Source organism: Dipodomys merriami, unplaced genomic scaffold, assembly GCF_024711535.1.
Source record: "Dipodomys merriami isolate MVZ:Mamm:240054 unplaced genomic scaffold, mDipMer1.0.p SCAF_33, whole genome shotgun sequence".
Classification (NCBI taxonomy): domain Eukaryota; kingdom Metazoa; phylum Chordata; class Mammalia; order Rodentia; family Heteromyidae; genus Dipodomys; species Dipodomys merriami.
In genome coordinates this window covers 14,645,430-14,673,102 of record NW_027204826.1, presented here as the reverse complement: position 1 = coordinate 14,673,102, position 27,673 = coordinate 14,645,430, and the positions used below count along the sequence as shown (strand labels likewise).

The following is a 27,673-nucleotide window of genomic DNA, read 5'->3' as shown; positions in this document are numbered from 1 at the left end:
CTAGAGGTGGGAGAGAGAAGTTTGCAGGGCAGGCGGGCAAGGGCCTAGGTGTATGGGTAGATGTACAGGGTACAAGGTGACAGTTAGACTGGAGGAATAAGTACTGTAGCTCTTGTGTGCGGTGTAAGGCCTCTGGTTAATGGGACTGGGTATACCAGGGACACCTGTCAGGTGCTGTCACTGCACAAACATGACAAGTAGGTGAGGCGATGGATGTGCTAATTGGCCTAATCATTTCACAATGTACGTATCTATCAAAACATCACGTTGACTATCATCATAATCCTTGGTCTCTGTGGGTGATTGGTTACAGGACGCCCTACAGATACCAAAATCCACATAAAAGAGTGTAGCATTTCATGCATGCGCATACGTTAGGTCATGTCTACTTAGAATACATGGCATTGTTCATGCTAAGGGGTAACTCATGGTTACCTCTTACTGCTTAGGGAATGATGTCCACACACACACACACACACACACACACACACACACACACACACACACACACACACACACACACACACACACACACACACACACACACACACACACACACACACACACACACACACACACACACACACACACACACACACACACACACACACACACACACACACACACAGAGAGATATACTCTTTACCTGACTTATGTAACTATAACCTCTTTGTTCATCACCTTTATAATAACAATAAGAAAAACTTTTTAAAAAAAATTTTATCTGAAGTTAGCTGAATCCATAGAAGTAGAAACCACAATTGCTGACTATATATTTTATTTCAACTTGTCAATTATACTTTATAAAGCTGATAGGGAATTAAGGACTCAAAAAAAAAGAAAGAAAAAGAATTGGCTTGGGCGCTGTCCCTCAGCAGTTCAGGATAGCATTCTGCCACTTGAGCCACAGTGCCACTTCCAGCTTTTTCTGCTTATGTGGTGCTGAGGAATCAAACCCAGGGCCTCATGCATGGAAGGCAAGCACTCTACCACTGAGCCACCTTCCCAGCCCCAAGAATGAATTCTTGTATTGTCCTTTAAACTGTATTCCATGAAGACAGTAACTAGGATGTGTGTGTGTGTGTGTCAATATCCCAATAAATTTTTGTTTAATGAATAATTTTTTTATTTTTAAAAAGCAAATTTCAGTTGGTGGTTCACATCTATAATCCTAGTTACTAAGGAAGCTGAAATCTGGGGATCTCAGTTCAAAGCCAACCCAGGCAGGAAAGTCTGATTCCATCGTGAGGCTGGCCGGGCTTTAGAACACATGGGGCCCGCATTGACTGACTGTCTCCCGCTCTCCACCCACCACAAAGTGATCCTGTGCTTAAAAAAAAGTTACCACATTTGGTTAGAGGCACGGTGGACTTCCTCTTATTCCTTCTATTGAACTTTCTGGTGTGTCGTTTGGAGTGAATGTAGACAACGTCTCCCATGCATCAATGAAAGCAAGGGGAGACTTAGTACGGAGTCATACTGCGTCATACCAGACCCAATGCTTAGTCAGTCGCGCCACCGCATGGCTAATACCAAGGGAGGTGACTTCTACTCTCTCAACTTGGCTGAGAGAAACTGTTCAAAAAGGGGGTGGGGCAGGACCTGGGCTGGGGGTGAGGGGGTCTTCCAGTTCCCTATAAAATGCCTGGCTCCTGCTGAGAGCCAAATATTGTCCGTTCTAGAGAATGTCGAGTGAGTTCTCATCCTCCATCTGGGAGCTGGGAGCCCAGCAGAGAGGAGAGGGGAGGGGAAGGGGGAGGGGTCTCCTGGTGATTGAAGATGGCTTTGAGAAGAAGAGCTGAGTTTATAAATAATGCATTTCCTTTGTCTTGCAGGAATTCTGGAGGCCGAGGTACAATCAGATCAGCTGTGAACAGCTTACATAGCAAATCTAATAGGTTTGTAAATTAGATTTTGTGTTCATTTGTTTTTGCTGTGAGGCAGCTATTAATCTGCTTCTCCTCTTTGCTGGATGGTGCCCGTCTTACTTAGCAAATAGATCTGTTTCATTTCACTTTGGTTTTGCATTTCCCTAATCGCTTTTGGGAAGAACTGTCGATGATGGAAAGATCACATGATACGGTCCAAGGTCTAGAAGCTTCCAAGATAGAAAATGCAGATGGCTAAGAGTTACTTTCTGGAAAGAGCCCACCCCCCTTCGTAGAACTTACTGGTCACTTCCATTTTTGCTGAGCAGTGGAGAGCCTGCAGGGTTCCAGGACTTTTAAGACAATATCGTTGTGGTTGATGGCTCGAGTAGGAGGTTAAGATAGAAATAAAGCATTTGAGAACATTGCTGAGACCTCTTAATATACGCAAGAAGTCAACTCAGCAATGTGAACCCTGACCAATGAATGTGAGTCCTGAAACTGCATGATTGCCTTTTGTGACTAGAAGCCATTGGTACAGCCCTGGGGGGACTAAAGAGACATTGTCAAGTAACAGCCCATCCTCTTAATTGTACAAAGGCCAGAATGATTTTCCTGTGTTTCCAGCAAGATAGTAACACAGCCAGATGATTGAAGTCCTAAGGCTGTTTCAGATCCTATTCAAGGCTGGGCACCGGTGATTCACACCTATAATCCTAGCTCTTCAGGAGGCCTAGATCTAAGGACTTAGTTCAAACCCGGCTAAGTCCATAAGACTCTTATCTCCCATTAACCCCAAAAAAACAAAAACAAAAACAAAAAACACCAAGTGGTGCTGTGGCTCAAGTGGTAGAGCACTCACCTTGAACACAAAAGCTCTGGGATGGTGTCCAGGCACAGAGTTCAAGCCCTAGGACAGCCAAAAACAAAAATAAAATCCCATCTGAGACTACAGTAGGAAGCAGAGGAACAAATAGAATGTTACCACCATCAATGCAGCATTTATCTCCTACCCTTTCCTGTTTCCACCAAGAGAATTCTAGAAACCTCTTCTGGAAGCTTCCAAGCAGGTCTTCCACGGTTGCGTAGGTCTACAAGCCCTTCCTTCCTGAGAGCCATACACCTCAGTCTCCATAGAGCCATAGGCTGTCAGACCCAGTCACTAAACACAGAGGTCAGCCTCAACTAGGGAAGATGACGCCTCCCACATTAAAGCAGTGAGAACTGCAGTCAGGGTCAGGGTCAGCTAGCTCACAGCCCTAAGGTGGCTGCACCTGCCTATAGACACACTGAAGCGGGCACGTGTGCAGAAGGGTGCGGTATCCATGTGCACTCTTCCTGGATCCTCACAAGATGACGCACACATCGGTGGCTGGAGATCTCTAGGATCTCAGAGCTCTCCTCTTCTTCTTTGTTTTCTAGTCCTGGAGCTTGCACTCAGGGTCTGGGCACTGTCCCTGAGCTCCTTTTGCTCAAGGCTAGCACTCTACCACTTGAGCCACGGAGCCACTTCCAGCTTTTTCTATGTATGTGGTACTGGGGAATGGAACCCCCAGGGCTTCATGCATGCTAGGCGAGCACTCTGCGGCCAAGCCACATTCCCAGCCCCTGGCTTCCTCTTCTCTATCCTCTTTCTAGACATAGAAAAGCTGTGTCTCAGAGCGGTAGAGCAATCTTTTTCCCACAGATACACAGCTTACAGAACCTTTCCCATTCTACTCTCTGCCTCCTCCATGAAAATAGTAAAAATTCCAAAGAGGGCAGCTTTTCTCAGAGCGCCGTTCAGCTAAGATGTCCATCTGTCTTACTCCAGAGAGACAGGACAGGTTCGGGAATGGAGATGGACAAGCCCGCATGTGACAATGTGCTCCCATTTCGTTTTGTTTTTAATCTTCTCTACCTACAAATGGGAGCATTGGACTCAGACCTCGCTAACAGGATTCCATCTGTTTTGAACTTGACTATCCTAAGATAAATGCACAGGACAGCGACGTTTGGTTTGAGCTCTGTAAAACTCCAGAATCGAGCAGCACAAATCCACTTTATCATTCTAATGGGGAGAAGCTGCTGTCAGGGCAGAAATTAAAAAAAGAACCTCAGAGGTGACCCACATACATCTGCAGAAGGCAGACTGGCTGGTCGACGCCTGGGAAGGCATCCTTGTAACCCAGTTTCTTAGAAACCTACTAGCATAGATTCCAAGCCTCTGCAGTGGAGCAAGTCTTCTAATGCCTGGTGTCGGGTGGAAAATATGGTTTATACTCAGAACCACCACAGTCACACACACACAGCCAGCCAGCACCTCTGTCCATGCCAGGCCCTTCCAGGATCAATGCCAAAGTCAAATTCCACAAACACTTATTTATTGAGCATCTGCTATGTTCGACCATTCTGGAATACAGAAGCAAGTGGAAATCCTTTATTTAGCATCTAGAAGGAGAAGGTGGGAGAAAAGGAAGGGAGAAAAGAGAGAGGAAGGGAGGGAAGGAGAGAGCGACCAAGAAACAGACGGAGGGAGGGAGAATAACTCTGGAAAGAGTAGACGTTTCTATGTCAACAAGAGAGGAATGGAAATGCATAGAGAAAGAAAGAAGGCACAGGTTCCAAAGGCACTGTCCTGCTTGGGAGGCTTTGTTTTGTCTTTATTAAGTTTGCCAGCCTGCATAGCACACACTGGGCGGCTGAAAGAATGGCTGCTTGGAGCTTCCCACTACTGCCGCCCCTTCCCGGCGCCCCCCCACCCCCCGCCCAGCTTGGAAAGGCAGCCCCATGTCAGGTTTCCCTGGGCCCAAACAGTGAGGGTGCAGGAGGAGATAAAGAAGTTCCCTCACCCCTCTTCCTGTTTCCAAGAACATCTATAGCAGGGGTACCTCGGGGAGGGTTTGTGCATTCTAGAAGATAAATAGACTCCCTTCCCTTCTCAGGTAATCACTGCAATTTCGCTCTTCTGAAGTTTACATTCAAACCCGAGCAAAAACAGAGCGATTCGGCTTGTCGTTGGCATGCTAACAGAACACATCTAACCTTCGTGTTGTGGTTTTTTTTTTTTAATCTCCCGCCCAGAGCTGAAGTTGTAATAAATGGCTCCTTGCCTCCAGCTGTTGTTGACAGAGGTAATGAAAGCATGAAGCACAGCCTCCATCCTGCCACCTCCACGTGGAGACACAACCAGACCCTGTCGCTGAGGATCAGGTACTGGTAACTGCCATGAGGACAAGGCAGACCTGGTTGGTTTTGGTTTTTGGTTTTGTTTTGTTTTTGCGGGGGGAGGGGGGGGCGGGCGCCACAGTTGGCAAACGGCCACCACCCATCATCTTCAAGAAGTTAGGAGAGAAATGAATGCTTACCTCCCTGGGGCGGCGGGCACCATCTATTAAACTATCACTGGGACACCAGAACCTGAGGAGAGCCTGCTACTGGGGGCTCACGCCTGTCACCCTCGCCCACTCAGGAGACTGAGAGCTGAGGATCGTGGTTCAAAGCCAGCCCAGGCAGGAAAAATCTGTGAGACTCTTATCTCCAATTCACCATCAAAGAAAGCCAGGAAGTGGAGCTGTGGCTAGAGCTCTAGCTTTGAGGAAAGAAGGAAGGAAGGAAGGAAGGAAGGAAGGAAGGAAGGAAGGAAGGAAGGAAGGAAGGAAGGAAGGAGAAAGAAAGGAAGGAGAAAGGAAGGAAAGAAAGAAGGAAAGAAAGAAAGAAAAGAAAGAAAGAAGCTCAGGAACAGCTCCCAGGCCCTGAGTACAAGCCCCAGGACTGGCACAAAACCAACCAACCAACCTAGGGGCCCTGCAGCCTGGTATGCATTTGCAGACAGGGGAGGCGGTGGTCCTGACTCAAGTCAGGGGCAGGGGACCCCTGGGTGGGAGGGGGGGTTGTCCACAGATGACCTCCTCTTCCTGGAGCCCAAGGCATCACTTCCTGGGTGGCCTGCCTGGTATCCACGTCCCCTGTCACTGTCCCCCCCCCATTTATCCACAGAGCAAAGTCCCCTCCTGCAGGCCTTGGGGCTCTAAAGTCCCCTCTCCCCAGGTGATGATGAGCTCCAGATGTGGCCCAACACCTGTCCTTAAAGAGACAGGTCGGTGTGACCTGGGGAAGCGTGTCCCTGACCTTCTCAGAATGGGATTCCTCAGACCACAGCCATCCCCGCCTCTTCCGGCTTTGGCAGCCCAGCCCCTGCTGTGGCTGTGGCTGTGGGCCCCACGCCTCTCTCTTTGCAGGGCCCTTCCCCTCCTCTGGGTCTGTGGAGTCCCCTCCGCTGTCTCTGACAGGACAGCGTGATTGGATTTAGGGCCCTCTGGGGAACTCAGGATGATCTCATGGAAAGATTATTAATTTCATTACATCTAGAGAGATGCCATTTCCAAATAAGGTCATAGTCTCAGATTCCAGGGGCTAAAGGGTGGACATAAATTTGGGGAGGTGCCACCACTACCCCCACTCTTCTACCCATGGTGAAATCTTCCCTCCTGCAGTTCCTCCTTGTTCTTTCCTTTGCCATAAGGTAGAAATGCACACACACACACACACACACACACACACACACACACACACACACACACACACACACACACACACACACACACACACACACACACACACACACACACACACACACACACACACACACACACACACACACACACACACACACACACACACACACACACACACACACACACCACACCCCTTACCACTTTTGAAGAAGACTTGATTTTGGCCTCCGTAATGACCCTTACTGAGACAGGACCATAACAAGCCTTTAGTCACAGGGGGGAAAAATAATGTCCCTCCACCTCAGCGACTCAATCACCAAAATGATTCGGAAGAAAAGATTCTGTAAGTAAATTGGAATGAGACTCAATAATTGATAGCAATTGCTCATAATTAGTTAGAAATTAATTCCTTCACAGAGGTATTTATTTATGAGCTTTCTGGGGACTTACTCTGCCTTTAAATACTTCAGCATAAGTAATTGTAAGGAAAGGGTAGCAATTTCCAACAAATATAAGCAGTGTTTAAGTCGCTCAGGACTTAGGAAAGCCAAGAGAATGAAACAGTGGCTTTGTTTTCCATCATAAGGTATGAGGGAGGATCACAGACCAAAATAAAATATTTTTTTTTTAGAATCCCCTGCATGTCAACAGCTAAAAGCTGGTGTGTGAAATGTAAGGAGGATCACAGTCCAGGCTGGCCCAAGCAAAGAGCACAATCCTATCTCAAAACTAACCAGAGGAAGAAAGGCTAGCGGCATGGCTCAATGGTAGAACCCAGTCTTAATAAACACAAAGTCCAGAGTTAAAACCCTAGTCACATGGGGGGAAAACATTTTTATAGAGGTATGAAACTGTTCAGCAAGAATGAGTTCCCTTGCATTGTAACAATGGAATGAAGTGTGACTGAAAAGCAGCAAGAATTCTCACTGCCCTGTAGCTACACCAGTCTTCCAACCGCAGACAGACATCAGTCACCTGACAGGGATTTCCCCCAAGATCAGGACCTCTGAAGTTGCCAGCAGAGTATCTGCACTCTGGGGGCAGGAGACCAGAACCTGCCAGTTCTGATGGGGGTTCACTACAGGACACAAAATGAATGTTAATTGATCTGAGCATCCAGTTCCTTTCTCTTCATGACTTGAATCATTTCTAAAAGTCTTTGGAGCCTGGAGCTGGTGGCTCACACCTATAATCCTAGCTACTCAGCAGGCTGAGATCTGAGGATCACAGTTTGAAGCTAGTCAGGGCAAGAAAGTCTGTAAGACTCTTATCTCCAGTCAACCACCAGAAAACTGGAAGTGGCACTGTGGCTCAAAGTGATAGAGCATTAACCTTGAACAAAATAAGCTCAGGGACAGCACCCAGGCCCTGAGTTCAAGCCCCAAGTCTAGCAAAAAAAAAAGTCTTTAGGGTACTTAGTAACCCCAGCTGAAATGCTCTGAATCCTTAGGCAGCTGTGTGTTGGGGTCAAACTATCCTAGTAATTCTATGAAGACAACAGTTCATCTCCTCCAGATTGTGCTTTTCTAGATTGTGCCAGAGCCTTTCCTCTAAGTCAAAGTTAGCCCGCACTTAGAGAGCTGTCCTTTAGTCACTTTGGTCTAAAGCATCACAGAGGAGGCCCTTTCCCATAAGACCAGAAATGTCAACATTTACTAACTCCACAGTAAACAACAAATCAGGGAACAAAGATCACACCCAACCAATTGGACCACCCTATGGATGGCAGGCCATGATGCTGTCAGAGCCTCAGAGATGGATAGAAGACACCTCTCAGTCCCACAAGCCCGTCTGCCCCTAGGGAAGGGAGCCTCTGCTCAGAGATGCTTTCCGTGGAAGACAGTTGGCCAATGAGATGCTTTCCATGAAGACAACTGGCCAATGAGGAATGAGCGCATGTGTCATGCTGGTTCACTGGAGATTCCTTGTCCTATGGTGGCCCTGAGTTCCCTAAAAAAGGAGCCAAGATGCAGGGAGACCAGATGTCTGTATTTTCCCCAGACTGGGACAAGAAACCAAATGTCTGGGTTTGTCCTTGTGACAAGGGGCTGGGACATTCACCCCTCGGTGAGGTATCCTCTGTAAAGCCTAGGCGTCCGCATGTTCTACCTGTTGGCTGCCCTACACAGTCCTACACAGTGATCCGGGGCAAGCAAGTTTGAGTGAAGCTGGGCTTGGCGGCCCTCTCACAGAAGCCCAGCTACTCAGGAGGTAGAAACTGGTAGGATCAAGTCTGGGAGGCCAGTGTAGATAGAAAGTTAGCCAGATAGTATCTCAACAAACAGGCTGGATATAGTGGTACATCTCTGTGATCAGAGCTATGGGAGAATTGGAGATAAGAGGACTGTGGTCCAAGATCAGATCCCATACCAAAACACAAGACCTCATCTGAAAAATAACTAAAGCGAAAAAAGGGGAGGAATGAGGGGGAGGGGTATAGATGGCTTCTAGCCCTGGATCCCTGCCTACCAAGCTCAAGTCCCTAAGTTTGAACTCTACTACTGTCCCCCACAAATGAATGAATGAATGAATGAATGAATAAACAAACCAAGGTTGAGTTGGCAAAGAATAGCTGGTAACATGAAAACTGTCCTCATATACATTTGGTTTATCCTAGAAAACAAATCTTAAAGTTCTTGGATGCCGAGAAGGATATTTCTGTCCTCAAGGGGACGCTGAAGCCAGGAGATATCATCCATTACATCTTTGACCGGGACAGCACGATGAACGTGTCTCAGAACCTCTACGAGCTCCTCCCCAGAACGTCCCCTCTGAAGAACAAACACTTCCGGACTTGTGCCATCGTGGGCAACTCGGGGGTCTTGCTGAACAGCGGCTGTGGCCAGGAGATTGACACACACAGCTTTGTCATAAGGTAACCACCCCGGGAAGGTGCCCTGGCCCTAAGTGGCTGACATCAGATTGAAAGGTAGCATTGCCCACCTGTCCCTGTTTTCAATATTTACTACACATCAGAATTGTGTAAGAACATCTCCCTCTCTCCCTCTCCCCAGCCTTCAGATTGTACCTTTAACCAGTTAAAGCAATCTGCTGTCTGGTGGTGGGGAAGGAGAAAGCAACCTCAGAAGCTCAGGTGATTCTGGCACATACCCCAAGTTGACACTTATTGATCCAAACCAGAAGCAAGCAGTCTACAACCCTCGAGCCTATTCTTTTATAAATAAAGTTTTATTGGAACACAGCCACTCTGGCTTATTTTCACGTGGTAAATGTCTGCTTGCTCACTCCAGTGCAGAACTGAGTGAAGTCACACGGAGACAATACAGCCTGCAAAGCTGAACAATTCACTGGCTCTTCACAAGCTTGGTACTAAAGGTTGCCAAGAATATCTATCCTGGGCTGACTCATTTGTCTGTTCAAGTTTGCAAATCTCTTTCCAGTGTCCTAGAAGATAGCACTCTACTAGTACCTGCATTCTTCTACCGTGCATATCTTAGAAGTGAAGCTGTGACTTGAATCTTGTATTTGATCCTCATTTTCTCTAACATATCAGCTCTCTCTCTCTCCCTCTCTCTCTGTCTCTCTGTCTCTGTCTCTGTCTCTGTCTCTGTCTCTGTCTCTGTCTCTGTCTCTGTCTCTCTCTCTCTCTCTCTCTCTCTCTCTCTCTCTCTCTCTCTCTCTCTCTCTCTCTCCTCCCTCCCTCTCTCTCTCTCTCTTGCCACAAGGATATTTAGACAGTTACTCACGGTCCTGACACCTGGTCCCTTAGACATACAATCTGAGGAATAAGGCTTTTCTGTCTCCTGGTCGAAAGTAGGCCACACAGAGCCTCAAGTTTCATTCGGCCTAGCTGTCAGCCCTGGCACAAGTGCAGACCTTGTCTCACATTTCCACTGGGCCTGATCTGGTGCAAAGAGAGCCTTGTCCCCGCGCTTGGGAACAGCATGATCGTCCAACTCCCAGAACCCAAGGATGTGGGAAGACATGGGTGTGACTCTTCTTGTATCCTCTGGGATTCGAGAGCAACCATCACCTGGGGACCAAGGGTCCTTAGCCTCGGCCAGGTCTTTGTACCTGGTAGAACCAGTGGGCCCGCCCGTGTCCTTTGAAGCCCTCTAGTCTAAAGATGGACTGAGAGAATGCTGGGGAGGGAAAGGAAGGAAGGAACTGCAGCAGGCTTGTCTGATGGAAGCTGAAGACATTAGAGATGGGTCATGGGCAGTAAGAAGAGAAAGGAAACCTTTTAATCCTGGGCAAACCCAGATGTCTGGTTTCTTGTCCCATTCTTGGGGAAATGCAGGCATTGGATCTTCTTGGAAGGGGGTCACATCTCTTAAGGGTCTTGGGGCCACCATAGGACCAGGAGCCTCCAACTAGGAGCAGCAAACCAGCATGATGCATGCACTCATTCCTCATTGTCTTCCATGGCAAGCATCTCATTGGCCATTTGTCTTCCATGGCAAGCATTTCATTGGCCATTTGTCTTCCATGGAAAGCGTCTCATTGGCCAATTGTCTTCCATGGCAAGCATCTCATTGGCCATTTGTCTTCCATGGAAAGCGTCTCATTGGCCATTTGTCTTCCATGGAAAGCGTCTCATTGGCCAATTGTCTTCCATGGCAAGCGTCTCATTGGCCAATTGTCTTCCATAGAAAGCATCTTTGAGCAGAGGGTAGTTGGGAATGTATGATGCCATGTTGTCCTTCTATCCACTTTTGAGGCTACACAGAAACTGTGCTGCTGAACCAAGGCTAGAAAGGAAAGCCAGTGAGCCCCAAGAAAAGAAAAAGGAGCTTGCAAGGGTAGCATGAAGAGATGGTGCCTGATTCAGGATTGTGTGTATGAAGTACGTTCCCAGACATTTAGGGGCCAAAGCACACAGATAGGTACATATCCCAGGTACCTTCCCTGGCAGAAACTAGCAAAATAGAGACTAAAACAAAAATAAAAAACCAAAAGCAGAGCCCAGTGCTGATGGCTCACACCTGTCATCCTAGCTACTCAGGAGGCTGAAATCTGAGAATTGCAGTTCTAATCCAGTTCAGGCATTGAAGTCCTTGAGATTCTAATCTCCAATTAAACACCAAAAAGCCAGAAGTGAAGCTGTAACTCAAGTGATTGAACACAAAAGTTCAAGGAGAATGCCCAGGCCCAGAGTTAAAGCATGCGCACACACACACGTGCACGCGTGCGCACACACACACACACACACACAAAAAATTAGAGATGAAAATATCACAACAAATACCAAGGAAAGCCAAGAGGGTCATTGGGGAATATTTTTAAAACTTACATTCTAACAAAGGGGAAAAATCTAAAAGAAATAAATACATTTCTAGATTCAGCCAAGAGGATATAAATCACTTAGCTAGATCAATAACAAGCAATGAAACTGAAGCAAGAATGTCTCCCAACAAAGAAAAGCCCAGGTCTAGATGAATTCACTGCCAACTTCTACCAGACCATCAAAGAAGAATTAACGCCAAAGCTCCTCAGAGTATTCTATGAAATAAAAGGGTAAGGAACACTCACAAGCCCATTCTATGAAGCCAGTATCACACTCCTAGCAAAACCAGACACAGACACATCAAATATATATATATATATATATACATAAAATACATATATATAAACAAATTTCCCTCGTGAGCATAAATATAGAAATCCTTTTAAAACGTATTTGTGAACCAAATTCAGCAACGTATTAAAAACACCACATACTGTGATCACGTTGATTTCACTCCAAGGATTCAAGAATGGTTCAACGTATACAAATCAGTGAGTGTAATACACAACACAATCGGTTCAAGGGATGCAGGGGGGAAAAAAATCACATGATAAGAACCAAGGACAAAAATTAAATTACATGATCAGCTCAATGGATGCAGAAAAGGCCTTGGGTACGTTTTTTTGTGCCTAGAATGTCATGGGTTTGGTCTGTCTTTTTTTTCTTTCTCTTTCTTTCTGCACTAGGCATTGAATCTAGGGCCTTGTACATGCTAGACAAACATTCTACCTCATGAGCCTTGACTCCAACCCCAAGAGACTGCCAGAACAGGAACATGAACCCTTGGATTTACTCTTTCTTAAACTGTTTAGTACCAGAAAAGGACTAGCTTAAAACACACTCTCTCTCTCCCTCCCTCCCTCTCTCTGTCTCTCTGTCTCTCTCTCTCACACACATACACACACACATACATACATGCTCTCTCGTGCTCTCTTGCTCTCTCTGTCTCTCTCCGTCACATACACACACACATATTCTCCTCTCTCTCCCTTTCCCTATCTCTCTCTCTCTCTCTCTCTCTCTCTCTCTCTCTCTCTCTCTCTCTCTCTCTCTCCCCCCCCCCCTCTGTCTCTCTGTGTCGTCCATGCCTCTCACCCACTCCCATCTTTCACCTGAACCTAGATCTGCAGGTAAGGAACCCCCGGATCTTGGCGGTTTAAACAAGTTCCCGGAGGGGTTCTTCTGGGTTAACAGATGGGAGAGGCAGGCTCTCTGTGCACCTGTCCACCAATCCATCCTTCCGACTCCCTCTGTGGTCACCGCCTGGAGCCCCGTGACTTCAGCAGTGCCTAGGGTTGCTCTCTGGGGATGAGCAGAAAGCAAGGAGAGGGACAGGATGAGAGGGGGATGCCCTTTTCCCCCCAAAGGACCACATCGCTGTTTTCTCCGGCAGGTGCAACCTGGCCCCGGTGCAGGAATACGCCCAGGACGTGGGGCTCAAGACGGACCTAGTGACCATGAACCCCTCGGTCATCCAGCGGGCCTTTGAAGACCTGGTCAACGCCACGTGGAGGGAGAAGCTCCTGCAGCGGCTGCGCGGCCTCAACGGCAGCATCCTGTGGATCCCGGCCTTCATGGCCCGGGGAGGCAAGGAGCGAGTGGAGTGGGTGAACACCCTCATCCTGAAGCACCACGTCAACGTGCGCACCGCCTACCCGTCCCTGCGCCTGCTTCACGCCGTGCGAGGGTGAGCACCTCCCGGGACTGGGGGGGGCGGGGATCCGCCCCGCCCCACCCCACCCTGCCCCGGGGTACGATGGCTACCATCCCGACTCCCAGGGCCTGGATGACCCTCCCAAGCCACCTGAGCCTCTGTGCTTCAGGGGTGGGGGCCGGCGTGCCGGGTTGAACCCGTTGGCAATGCCTACCTGCAGTCTGTACTGAGAGTCTGGGAAAGCAGAGAACACGGAGGGGAGACGGTGGCTGTCGGGGTCACGCAGCTGCCTTCCCAGCTAGCAAGAACGGTCCTGGCATAGGTGATGGGGGCTGTTGCCAATCGCCCAGACAGAAGGAAGGCAAGGCGGTGATGGCGTAGAGGAGGCTGGTGGCGGGGGTGGCGTAGCCGCTGGGTCGGCGGGCCGTGGCCCAGCTGCACCGGCAGCCAGGTTTGATGAGGGGCGCTATGGAGGGCGTACCCGTGGGTGAGAGAAAGAGGAAAACCCAGGATGACTCTGAGGATGAAAGGGGTGTGGTGGGTGGCGAGTCTCTCCGGTAAGAAGAGGTCTGCCCAAAGCCTGTGTGTGTTTGGGAGCATAGAAGAAGAGAGTTCATTCTTCAGTTGTAAGTGTGAGCTACCCCTTACAAGTAGATAATGTAATCCCCATATGTATATATGAGATGTTACATAATTCTCTGCCATAGGTATTAATTATATAGGTATTATATACTACATAGGATAAATACTATATGTGTCATATATGTGATGCAGTTATAGATTATATATATTGGAAGTGGCGCTGTAGCTCAAGTGGTAGAGCGCTCGCCTTGAGTTGAAGAGCTGAGGGAAAACGCCCAGGCCCAGAGTTCAAGCCCCACACCCGACAAAAAAAACAAAAAGTGTATAGATTATATATATTATGTATTTTATATCTTCTAGAGGATAAATCTTATATGTGGCATATATATTATATAATGGTATGATATGTATATGTATGTACATATAATATATACATATATTGTTATGTTATGTACATATAATATATACATATATTGTACATATATATATCTATGTGCTCTGATCTCTGAGTCTACATCCAGTTCCACTCAAACACATGGCAGATCGCAGCTGTGCCCTAAGGATATGGGAAGCTCAGGGCACAATCTGCTCACCAATCAGGGGACATTAGAAGGTCCCTCCAATGGGGCCTGAGAGGCTCCCGGAGTCACTCACTCTGAGGTACCCAAGCCTGTGATGAATGCTGGACTCGTTTTGGTAGGGCTTGTCACAGGCAACTCATGCGAAAGACCTAAGGAGAACCTGAAGGGGAAAAAAAAAAAAAGGAGGGGCAGCCAGGCTCCACCAATGGCTCACGCCTGTAATCCCAGCCACTCAGGAGGCTGAGATCTGAGGATCACGATTCAAAGCCAGCCCTGGAAGAAAAGTCAGCGAGGCTCTTATCTCCAATGAACTGCCCAAAAAGAAGCCTGAAGCTGTAGCTCAAGTGGTAGAGCGCTAGCCTTGAGATCAAAAACCCTGGGCTGTGAGTTCAAGCCCCAGGACTGGCACCGGAGGGGGAGGGGAAGGACATCAGCATCTACACTCATGGCTGATGGAGTCCAAGTGGGCCCTGTTCAGATTCGAGCCTGGCTGGCCGCAGCCCTTACCTTTCCAGGGCCTCTTTTCACTTGATGCCATCATAAAATAGACCTGCCACAGCAACCCGCATCTCCACGCTTTAAATATCATTGCTCCCTGGAAGAAGGAGACTTGTAAGACGGTTTAAGAGTTCAAAGGGATAAGAGAAGACTAAGAGCTGCCCCTGGATACTGAGAGCAAAAAGCCAATGGATGGAGACCAGGCAGCCCGCCACCTGGAAGAAATCTCTGCAAGCCAGAGCTATTTCCAGCAATAATTGACTCGCTTTCATGTGTCAAAATAGCATTAAGCCCCAGTAATGAGCCCTTTAAACAAACAGACTGTTCATCCTGAGAACGCAGCACCCCCCCCTCCTGCAGGAGCTCTGGGAAGCTGCAGGAGCTGCTGCAGAGCAACAAGTGGGGCGTCCCTGCTTGTAGTGGGGGAAGAGGACCATCAGGGCCTTCACATGGTCTTGCATGGTATCCTGGTCCCTCCAACTTCGTGAGGCTCTGAGTGCAATGGAAAGGGCTGACACAGCGGCCGGAGGGGAGGGGCAGGACAGGGCCACGTGAAGAAAAGACCAAGGGACTGGCAGGGCATTGGTGGATGGTGTCTGTAATCCTCGGGGTGGGGGGGGATGAAGAGGTGGGGGGGCGGGTGGATGGCAGTTGCAGACAAGAAAGCAGGGGGCAAAAAATACTTCCCAAGACTCCATCTCAACAGAACAACAAAACCCTCAGCACAGTGGTGCACACCTGTCACCCCAGATATGTGTGGAATGTAAGTGGAGGGCTGCAGTCCAGGCCAGCCAAGGTTAAAAAAAATTTTTTTTTAAGCAAAACTGCTGGGCGCCGGTGGCTCATGCCTGTACTCCTAGCTACTCAGGAAGCTGAGATCTGAGGATCGCAGTTCAAGGCCAGCCCAGGCAGGAAAGTCTGTGAGACTTTTATCTCCAATGAACCACCAGACGACCAGAAGTGGCGCTGTGGCTCAAGTGGTAGAGCTTGAGCTGAAAAGCTCAAGAGCTGAAGAGCTGAGGGACAGTGCCCAGGCCCAGAGTTCAGGCCCAACGACCAACAAAAAAGAAAAACCTTACCTCAAAAATAACCAAAACAAGGAAGGAAGGAAGGAAGGAAGGAAGGAAGGAAGGAAGGAAGGAAGGAAGGAAGGGAAAAAGAAAAAAGATCTTGACAAAACATAAGGTCCCCTATCAAGATACTGGAAGTGAAGATTTGAACCAATTCATCTGGGAAGGACATCTTCTCAGCCTGTAACAATGGGGTTGGATGCCTTCCCGTTGTACTCCAGCACTTCTCTACGCCAGCTGACGCCGTGTGATCTGCGGTGCCACCACCAGATTCCAGGGCCTCTGAATCAGTGACTGCCATCGCAAAGAGCAAGGGACACAGCACGGAAGCCATGTGCTGGCGCTATCTGGTGCCAGCACAGCGCTGGCCTCCGTGGCTCTCCCAGGAAGCCCCGGGCTCCGCCATCCTGCAGAGCAGCCAGAAGCCCTGGCTGGAGGTGGGCCAGAGAGGAGAGAAACCAAGAGGAAGGACAACAAGCAGTCAAACCCGGCACAGGAAACGGGAATGTGGTCGGCAGCTGGTCATGAATGGCGCTAATTCAATTACAACAACTGGAGAGGCTGTGCACCCCGTGGAGAGGGCCGCCCCGTCGAGCAGGACAGCTGCCCGCTGGCCCAGCAGGCGAGCCTCGAGGACTGGTGACTAATGAGGCCCGAGGAAAGCCCTGTGTTGGCCTGGGGAGGCCCTGGTTCAGGGCCAGGGGGAGGGCCAGTGAGCAGAGCAGGCCCGGCTGCCCATCAGTGGGGACAGAAGCCCAGGGCTGTCCACTGAAGGGGAGGCCAGGTGCCCAAACTCTGGCAAGAAGCACGTGGACGGGAAGCGCAGTGAACCTGAGGCAGGGAGAGGGATTTGCAGGCTGAGATCTGGAGTGCATCCCCAGTCCCACTGGGCCACTGGATGTTTGCCCTATAAACAACTAGAGTCTCTGGGACACTCTGGGGAGGGCCTGGAGGACATGACCATATTAGAGGTAGTCTGGTGTAGCAGAACTCGAACACCAACGGAGACCCAGGGAGGCAGAAATCAGCCTCCAGCCTTCCCACAGCGTAACCAGCTCCCCAAGACAACCCCGAATCCCGAGACTGAAGCCACGTCTCTCCACCAAGGCAAAGCTGGGAAGATTCAACCCGAGAGAGATTTCGCACAGTCCCAGTTGCCCTCCAGGAGCCGTCTCTGCTCTGTCCAACAGTGTCATTAACTTCTCTGCAGAAAACGCTCTCCCTCGCTTTTCCAGCAGCCACAATGGCCACGCGCCACGAATCCAGGAGACCGCGGGGCATGTGTTTTAAAACAATTCTGGCAATCCCCCCTCGATTGATGTCCGCACCATAAACTATAACGCCCAATCGTCACACCCAGGGAGGTGGCCAATTTGAAAAAGAAAAATAATTACTGCCTGCTTTGAGATGACTTTGCCTTCTAATTAAAATCTCAAGACTGGTAGAGGAGATGGGGCATTGTCAATTCACCCAGCTAACCCCCGTAGGGAAGGCAAAATTAATTAGTTTGTGTTTTTACACCCAGCTGATATCCCAAGGAAAGAAGTAGATCACAAGTCAGGCACACACACACACCTACACACACCTACACACACCTACACACACACACACACACACACACACACCACACACACCCCCGAGTCTGTAAATTGGCCAGAGTGACTGAGGAGATGGAAAGGAAAGTCGAGAGTGATTTGTTCCCATATAACTCAGTCCGGTTCTATTGCAAGCTATTTATTAAGTGGTGCCCTCATGGCCCGGCCAGAACCGAGGAGACAGAATAGGAAACAGACTGGTCCCTCCATTCATTCATTCATTCATTCATTCATTCATTACGGAGTCTCACACTGGCTGTTAACACCTTTTCCCTTCCCGCTGAGCAATCCTGGGTGGTACCTGACCTCACCCCTCCCCAGCCACAGGGCTACATGCTCAGCTGGCTTCCCACTTCTCCTTTTCCACAGCTTTCCATTTTTCATCTCCCAGATGAATATTTGCCAAGCATAACCAGACTGGGGATCCTCAACATGGGGTAGCGGGGGGGCTCCTCTAACAGACCCCACAACCAGGGCTCTGGCACAATGGAGGCAGGTTCCTCACCTTGCCCCCCAATTGTGATGCGCTGACACTGACTCTCTTCCAGCCAGGGATTTGGGGATCTAGGATGCAATTGTTTTTCTTATTCCTGTCTTCACAGAAGGCCTTGAAGTTCTGCAAGTCAGGGAACAAGAAAATGGCATGGGGTGGGGGCGGGAACTAGGGGCAGGTGGCTCACACCTGTTAGCTACTGAGGAGGCTGAGATTCGAGGATCACGGTTCAGAGCCAGCCTGGTCAGAAAAGTCCCAGTGAGACTTTTATCTCCAACTAACCACCCAGAAACCAGAAGTGGTGCCGTAGCTCAAAGGGGTAGAGCGCTCACCTTGAGCAAAAGACTGACAAAAAAAAGAAAAAGTGGGGAAAGCCACTTTTATTGTCCCCCGGGAGCCAGAATGGGCCACATGACCGCAACTCAATCACAGATATCCTGAGAGATGTGAGGGGAGCCCGCGGGGTCAAATGTCAAAGGCTTCGAGACCCGCCCTGGGCCTGCGGATGTCTCTGAATTGTACCCAGGAGTGTGGGCCGCAGCCCCAGGAGACGTGGGAGTGTGGGGGAGATCAGCCCATCCTGTGACAAATTCCCATCCCGACCCAGGTCGCTTGGCACAGGGAGGAAAGGAAGAACAAAAGCTCATGGTAATCAGGCAGGGTGACTGACAGCATGAGCGGGAGAAGAGCAGGAACAAAGGGAGTATTTCAAGGAGGCTGGGGGGGGGGGGGGGGGCAGTTCACCAGCGGGGCAGGTGTGTGCTTGGCTTCAAAATGGCTCACCACTGCTTCTCCCTCCCTCTCCCCCCCCACCAATCGAGGCACGGCTTTGGCTAGCCTGAACAGAAATCCATTTCTGAAAGCCGACCCCTGGCAAAGGCCTCTCGACCAGCAGATAAACAAAGTCCTCATCCCCAGCGTGGCATTTGGCTGGTATGCGGCCTACAATCCACTCAGGGAGCCAGCCGCTGAGGTCTCAGGCAGGGACCAGGCCCTGGCTTGACAGCCAATGCATGGAGTCCGCTGCAGCCCCCTTGGGGGGTGCGGGAAGGCAGGGTTCGGGGGAGAGGCAGGGGTCCCGAGGCTGGCACATCGTATCTAACCAGGTGCTCACGCAGCTTGCTTGATCTCAGGATGTTCATCATAGAACCTGGGATGCTCTGGAGAGAAATGTCCAGAGGGCTCCGGGGAGGAGGAGGAGAAGGAGGAGGAGCAGCAGGGGTCCACTCGGACCATGCAGGGTTTTATTGGGGGTGTACATGATGAGGCCTGGCACTGAGTTTGTGGTGGCCAGACCGGCTGGCCTGTGCTCTGCCTCCGTCCTGATTCCCTGCTGGAAACCCCAGGCCCTGGGGAAATTTCCAGAATGAACCAGGAGGAGGAGGAGGGGGTCAAGTGACAGGCTTACGGGACAACTGTGGCTGTCTGCAGGGCCATCCACGAGGCTGGCACGGTGCCCTGCTGTGGCCCTGTGGGACACGGCCACCCCCACGGTGGCGAGAGGGAGGGGAGGCTCCTCAGGTCACACCAGGAGCAAGGTTCTCCTCAGTCAGAGGGCTGGAAAGCCTTCCAGGGCATTCTCCTTGCTTGAATATGGATGGCATGATTAGATGGAATTAAATGGATTATTAGGCAATCTTTCTCCTATTCTGACTCAAAGAGTAATGTACACTCTAAACAAGGTGATGCAATGCGTCTTCTGAGCTCCTTCTTTTTCTTCTTCTTCTTCTTTGGTGCCATTCTTAATTAAGGCTTGGACTCAGGGCCTCGGTGCTGTCCCTGAGCTTTGTCAAGTGTTCTACCACTTGAACCACAGCTGCACTTCTGGCTTTTTGGTGGTTAATTGGAGATAAGAGTCTTAGGAGCTGGGCACCGGTGGCTCACGCCTGTAATCCTAGCTGCTCAGGAAGCTGAGATCTGAGGATGACAGTTGGAAGCCAGACCTGGCAGGAAAGTCCCTGAGACACTTATCTCCCGCTAAATCACAGAAAAAGCCAGGTACGGCTCTGTGGCTCAAGTGGTAGAGTGCTAAAATTGAACAAAAGGAGCTCAGAGACGGCACTTAGGCCCAGAGCTCAAGCTTCAGGACCAGCAAAAAACTAAATATAAAAAAATAAAATGTAAAAAGGCTTTCGCAGACTTTCCTGCTGGGGCTGGCTTTGAACCGCAATCCTCATCTCAGCCTTCTGAGTAGCTGGGATTATGGGCGTGAGCCACCAGCACCTGGCTGGGTTCCCCTTAGTTTTGAAATGCCCCTTTTGGGTTTCTGGGGAGCCTGCCCCTCCCTTGCACACACCCCCAACCAGCCTTTTGGCTTTTAGCTTTTTAGCTCAAAGCATGGTGAATAACACAGAACAGTTCCATCCTTCAGTGGTATGTAACTGCTCATGCCTGGCATACGCTCACACTTGGCATGAATGTAGTCGGTGTGCTTGATTATAAAACGAGACCCACCCTGGTGATACTCACAAGGTGAGCATCGGCACAGAAGCTGCACTGTGCTGGTCCTTGCTTTCGGTGGTGAGCAGACATTTGTTCCATTAGCAAGCATGAACCTCCGGAATGGGGTCCCACCAAGGTTAAGGACATAAAAATGTGAACAATATTTAGTGTAGAGTCACAGCAGTCAGGAATGTGTAGTGGAGAAATATATCTTTCTATCTGTAACCCCCCCTTTGTACGACTACTTAATAACATAGTAAAGTAAAATCAAAAAGGATTACATCTCTGTACATCACCTTCATAATAAAAACAATTAAAAAAAAAAAGGATTACATCTGTCATATACCAGGCTTCATGGCTCATTCCTATCATACCAGCTATTCACAAAGCAGAGACTGAGATTCACTGTTTAAGAATATCCCAGCATGGGGAGCGGGGGGGGGGGGGGGGGGGGGCAGGGAGTAAGACCCTATCTTAACCAATAAGCTGGGCACAAAAGACATCAATAGAAGGTTTGTGGTCCAGGCTGGTCTGATTTCCTATTTTAAAAATAACCAAAGCAAAATAGGCTGGAAGTGTGACTCAAGTGGTAGAGCACCTGCCTAGCAAGCATAAAGCCCTGAGTTCAAACCCTGAGTTCAAAGAAAAGAAAAGACAGAGAGGAATTACATCTTTCAACCAGGGTAAATACATTGCTTTTAAAGGGAGTAAGGTAAGTAGGGTAAGGGGAAGCTTTTATTAGAAAAAGAGGTTAGGCCACACAGTCTGGTAAGTCTGGGTTAGCAGATGTAATGAGACCTGGAATTCGTTCTCTTGGAATACTAGACCCTGAGGGTTTCTTAGAGATCATCTGGGCTGTTTTCCATCCATGTGTAAGAGAGAAAACTCAGGTCCCACAGAAAGAGGTTTCACAGAACAGCGGTGACCAAACCATCTGTTCAGTCAAGCCGTCTGGCAGCTGGTTTCCTGTCTGTGGGAGGGGCCGCCTCTTCCTCTCTATGTACCCATGGTACACCAAGGACCCTGCGTCCACGCCGCGCAGAGCGCCCAGGGACTAACACTGTTTTCTCACTTGTCTGTGTTTCCTTTCATGACCCTTTCTTCACTTGTGTGCCAGTCCTGGGACTTGAACTCAGGCCCTGGGTGCTTTTAAGCTTAAGGCTAAGCTTGTGCTATACCATTTGAGCCACAGCTTTGCTTCCAGCATTTTGAGGGTTCATTGGAGATAAGAGTCTCATGGACTTTCTGGCCCAGGCTGGCTTTGAACCATGATCCTCAGATCTCAGCCTCTTGAGTAGCGGGGGAAGTTCCTTTGTGTCTGTGTGTCCCCTTTGAGCTCAGGACAGTCTGGTAGACTCCTTTGTGAGAAAGCACACAGCCAAGGTTGGTCCAGTTGTCTAATAAATTGCCAGTCCTCTAGGGAGTGAGCCTGAGACCTGTCAGCTGCAATGTGAGGGAACGCTGGGCGGGATACACTTTCCCTCTTCCTGAGGGTGAACAAATGCAGTCATAGAGTTCAGCAGACACTCTGTGGAAAATGAACTATGCAACTTGTGGGTGGGGATGGGAGGGGAAAACCAGGGGAAAGGAAACAAAAGAGGGGGTGACATTGTCCCCCCCAAAAAAAGTCTTCAAGACTCCATATCCAAAATTTCACCAGCAAAAAGCTGGACTACTGGTGTGGTCCAAGTGGTAGAACCCCTGCCTACAAAGCTCAAGATGCTTGAGTTCAAACCAAAGGGTTGACATTGTCAAAAAAAAAAAAAATGTATTTATAGCCAGGTGTCGGTGGCTCACGCCTGTCATCCTAGCTACTCAAGAGGCTGAGATCTGAGGATCTCAGTTCAAAGCCAGCCCAGGTAGAAAAGTCCTGGAGGCTCTTATCTCCAGTAAACCACTAGAAAATCAGAAGTGGTGCTGTGGCTCAAGTGGTAGAGTGCTTGCCTTGACTTGAGCTGAGGGAGAACGCCCAGGCCCAGAGTTCAAGCCCCACAACCGACAAAAAAAAAAATGCATTTATTAACTGATATAACCCCGCTGGACAACACCTTAATAATAAACAACAACAACAAATTATTAATTTCCCTCTTTCTGAGAAAGATGATTCGTCAACAGATTTCTTTTTTTTTTCTTTCAGATACTGGCTAACTAACAAAGTCCACATCAAAAGACCCACCACCGGGCTCTTAATGTACACGCTGGCCACACGCTTCTGTAATCAAATCTACCTCTACGGCTTCTGGCCCTTCCCACTCGATCAGAACCAGAACCCCGTCAAGTATCACTATTACGACACGCTCAAGTATGGCTACACCTCGCAGGCCAGCCCCCACACCATGCCCTTGGAGTTCAAGGCCCTCAAGCATCTGCACGAGCAGGGAGCGTTGAAACTGACCGTGGGCCAATGTGATGGGGCCACGTAGAGCCGGAGCCGCGCGGGACTCGGTGGCTCACATTTCAGGCCAGATGGGAGTCGGGAGTGGCACAAACAAACATAGCAACAAGCAGGCTAGTGGTTTTCTTTGTTTAAAAAAAAAAAAAAGTGTAAAACAGTGACCAGAATATATATATCTCTCTAAACCTGCATATATATATTGACCTGAGTATTTATAATTGTGTGGTGTTCATCTAGCGGTAGGCAGATAAGCCACAGGAAGTGGGTGTGAAGAACTCGCCCAAGCCAGACGGAGACTCAGTCCAGCTTTGGGGGACAAAGGACTTGCTATCAAGAGAAGCCAGTCGGTCCCATGACGTGGGTGACAACCTGGTCTCCAGGGTCGGAGGGGACTCTTAAGTTCTTGGATGAATGGACAGACACCTGTTGCCAACTTCCCCAGACCTCGGGGAGATGTTGGAAAGTTCTGGGCAGCAGATGCCCAAAGAGGACAGCTTGAGTCAGTCAGGAGCGGTGCTCTGCATAGAGGAGAGAGGTTGAGTTCGGTTGGACTGGGAAGCACAAGAAAAGCGGGGAGCAGAGGCCACGGCGGAATGAAGGCCTCGCGCCATGAACTTGGAGTTTTGTTGCCCAGGGGCTACGCCACAGGCGATACACGCGTCCCAGATGAGTATCTACCGCGGTGGGGAGATTCAGGGAGCCGTGAGGGACTGTCCAGCGAGACCGACAGACTGATCAGCACCAGGGATTTCGGATGGAGCAGAAGACGGTCCTGAAGAGGCCGCAGGTCCTAGAGGACGTTTTGGAAAATTTGAGACCCTCCTCTGAAGGTTCATTTTACCTCCAGAATGAGGCAGAAGAGCGTTGAACATGTGGTGGCGTGGGGATGTGCTCCAAAGCCAGGAAGCGATCCTGGGACTTCGCTGCCAGGGTAGTTTCCCTCTGCCACCAGGCAGACCCAGCAAAAGCTTGAAAAGGGCACTGGTGAGAGAAATGTCATCCTTTTGAAGACACACACTGGTGTCTTTCTAGGTGCCTTGCAGATTCCCGGCAAGGGAGCGCTGACAGAGCGGGAAGCATCTGTCTCCACGGCTCTGCAGCTGTTCTCTGATTGCTTTCTGCAAACCTGCACTCTGGGGTCCCTGCAGCCACACTGCTGTGCCCATGTCACTTTCTTGTCACTTTCCCATCCTGATGGTCACACTCGCCCGCACGGAGCTCCAAAGCTGAGATTTTTTTTTTTTTTTTCTTCCAATCCTTTCAGGAGAGGCCCCAGAGTGGTCCCACCCCCTCCCACTGTCCCCTCCCACTGTCCCCTCCCACTGTCCCCTCCCGTCTACTCGGAAGATTCACATCCAAGACTGCTTTTCTCCTACAAACCCAAGGCCAAATTCGGTTCCAAACACTACATGCACTTCTCCAGGGGGCATCTGGGCTGGAGGCCAATAACTTAGGAGCTGGGATCACGGGTCAGGCCGGGGAGGACAAGCACTAGCTAGCTTGATTTGTTAGATGGACTCTCTTTCCCGATAAATAATAGTGTCTTAAAACATATTTGAAAGATAAGTAAAAAAACCATTATCTTGAAGGTGAAGAGAGTTAAGAGAAGTAATCAAGATCTGCTCCTGAGCAGATGAGGCTGGACGCAGTGAATCCGTGGCAATTCAGAACGGGACATCTTTGCTTTAAATTAATGGCTGATGGGAGGAGAAGAGAGGCAATAGAAATCTATCCAGAATCACACACACACACACACACACACACACACACACACACACACACACAGACTCACGCACTCATTCCCCAGCTTCAACCCGAGAGGCAACAATGCATCACTACATTTTTTTTAATCCCTTTGTTCTTATTGTTGCTAGACATCTGAGATTTGGGATTTGCACCACAAAATGAATATTTTATAAAAAAAAAAAAAAAAGCAATAGTCCACTAACAGCCTCAGTGGGGACTGAGTGATCCCACCTTCTCCCAAGCTGGGGGGAAATAATTAGTCTCATATTTTATGTGTCCCTAGAGCCTTTCATCCTGAGGATCTCAAAGGCTTCGGAAGACAATTTCTCCAGCCTGCAGCGCCCTGAGAGAGCGGGCAGATGTATCAGCTGGGCCTTTGATGGATGACCCAAAATGCTAGATTCCAGAACATTCCATAGTGAAGCCTAGAGGTCAGGGCCTGGAGTGAATCCTGAGCTCTGGGCCTGCCACCACCAGCACCTTTTTCCTGTGGGGAGTTTTGAAGCCCGAACTCTTTGGAGAGTATGGTCTCAGAGGTAGGTTGTAGTCTGCCTTCGGGTCCCTGCAGAGAAAGGCAGGAAGCCCGCGACCATACACCTGCGTGGCATTTCCTAACCCAGAGAGTTCCACGCCGCCACACCACCTAATCATCTGAGCACGCACTGGCCGCTGGCCTTCGGTGGCCCTGGCTACGGCCACCCTGTTATGGTCAGTCCCATCCCCGCTGAATCCTGCAGACCTTCATCTGCCTCGAGACCTTAACTCACCCCCACCCGCGGCCTCCTTCACTGGAGAAATGGAGCCGCCTGACCGGAGGTCTGGCCTCATCATCTCTTGTCCATTTCCCTCATCTTCCCCTTCCATCTTTGAGGAAATGAGAGCCCTTCCCCAGGCTGAAAGCATTCTCCCCCACACACACACCCAGTGTCTCTTTCTCTGTCCCTTTGATGCCCCCTGCATGCCATGTTCTCGTAGTTTCTCTCCTCTCCCAACAGCCTCACGCCATGTATTTATATATTTATTTATCTATTTATCAGTTATTTATTGACATTTCCTACCTTGATCTTAAAGCCTGGGTGAATCTGTCCTTTATTTTCCTCTCCTCTGGCCCCTTCTTCCCCTAGGATTCTCCGTGCCGCCCCCCCCCCGCCCCCCACTGCAAACCACCCATCCAGCGCCCCTACACATACACCGAATTTCCCACCAGCAGCCTCATGCCGACCTTCAAATCCAGCCACCACCTCCCCTGGGACACCCTCCACGCCTCCTCAGCTTCTGGCTCAGATGGTGCGTGTGGCATGGTGACACACTCCACCTGCTGTGGTAGCCGCATCCTGAGCCCCACACATCCGAGGCTGAGTGCCTCCCCTGTCCCGCCATCTTGGTTTTTCTGTTACAAGACTCAAACTCATCTCAACCACACAGAGTGAGATCTTAAAGTCACTTTTTTCTTTTTTTAACATACTGGTACTAGGGCTTGAACTCGGGGCCTAGGCACTGATCCTTAGCTTTTGCACTCAAGGCTGGTCCTCTACCACTAAAACCACCTCTTCACTTCTGGATTTTTTTTGTGGTTAATTGGAGATAAGTGTGTCATGGACTTTCCTGCCCGGGCTGGCTTCAAACTACAGGTCTTAGATCTCGGCCCCCTGAGTAGCTGGGATGTCAGGCATAGGCCGCAGTGCCTGGCTCCCTAGAATCATCTCTGACTCTTCTTCCACATGCTCCCTCATCACCCTTCCCAGTACTTCACCCTCGACTGTCCTCCAGACCACTCCTTAGCATAGCAGTCTCCTCTCCCACAATGCCTTGTGTGTGCGCCCACACTCCCAGCCCCCCCCCCCCCACAAGAGTGCAGTGACTTCCATTTCCAGCTCTTCACAAGCCGTCGATAAGTTCCCCCTGGCCCATGAACAAATGTTCAAGTCTTCATCCTGGCATTTACAAACCACCCAATCAGATCCCTGTTCTTCCTACATGCCCTGCACTGGCCAATCAGGAAGCGGCGTGCTTCCTGGAAGGGGCACCATGTTTTCCTTGTCTCTGTGCCTTTGGCCTTACAGTTTTCATTTCCTGGATTGCTTCTGAGTTCCATGCAGAGAGCGCATCCTTCATCCAAATCCTTCCTGATCCACCAACCGCTGGGGTCTCTCCCTCTGCTGAAACACCATAGCACTTTATTTGTACCTTTCTCATGGCACTGACCATACCCCAACTTGTATGATAGTGATTTGTGCACTCGTCCAATGACTGTCCTTAGACTGTAAGCCTGCCGAGGGCAGGGACTGTTTTCTTCATCTGTATTCATCGCAGCACTAGGTGTGGTGCATAGCACACAGCAGTTGATCAATAAATGTTTGTTGGATCCAATGCCAGACGCCTGGAGGGGCCTTCATAATTAATGAACTTATTTTGCATTTCCATCCCCTCCCAAAAAAATGTCATAAAACACCCAAAAACTATAATCATCCATAGTAGAGGAGACAAAGTGGAGGCTGTAGCTCACTGGTGGCCTTTTACCAGGTTTTGTCTTCACTCCAGGGCATTTCTGTACATTCCTGCGGTTGGGTCATTGTACGCTGAATGCTGACCGCTCCCCACAGGCCTGGCTGGCCCAAGTCTGGTCACCTCCTTTACAGGGTCAAAGCAAACCCCGCCGGGTGAGCCGCGCACGCACACAGGGAGAACAAAGGGCATTTGGACCTTCACAGGCCCGGGGCGTGGGGCCGGAGGAACTCATCAGTCATCGTGGCTGCTGGTGTCCCAGATTAGGAAAGCATCCGTCCGGATGGCAGCGGGACCGGCAGCTCCAAAGGGGCGGCTGTCTGATACATCTCTTCATGCCTAATTAAGGCTCCCCTTCCGGAATGAATGGAACAGGGGTGTTTATGGATGCTGGTCAGATGGGACTCCAGACGTGTGTACTGCCTCATGAACGCCCTTAATAGAAGCCCCGGTGACACAGACAGCCTGTGCTGTCTGCCCGCCCACTGTCTCACCAGCCC

General features: G+C 49.7%; 1 protein-coding gene across 1 annotated transcript in view; it reads left to right on the top strand.

Annotated features, from left to right (window-relative positions):
• Positions 1–27,024, top strand: part of St8sia2 (ST8 alpha-N-acetyl-neuraminide alpha-2,8-sialyltransferase 2) — a 44,878-nt gene extending 17,854 nt beyond the window's left edge. The window contains exons 2-6 of the mRNA XM_070043186.1: positions 1,836–1,898; positions 4,932–5,060; positions 8,982–9,239; positions 13,006–13,299; positions 22,665–27,024. Of these exons, the coding sequence (XP_069899287.1) occupies positions 1,836–1,898; positions 4,932–5,060; positions 8,982–9,239; positions 13,006–13,299; positions 22,665–22,950 (1,030 nt within the window). The 3' untranslated portion in view covers positions 22,951–27,024. The remainder of the gene's footprint in view (positions 1–1,835; positions 1,899–4,931; positions 5,061–8,981; positions 9,240–13,005; positions 13,300–22,664) is intronic.
• Positions 27,025–27,673: the final 649 nt, after the last annotated feature.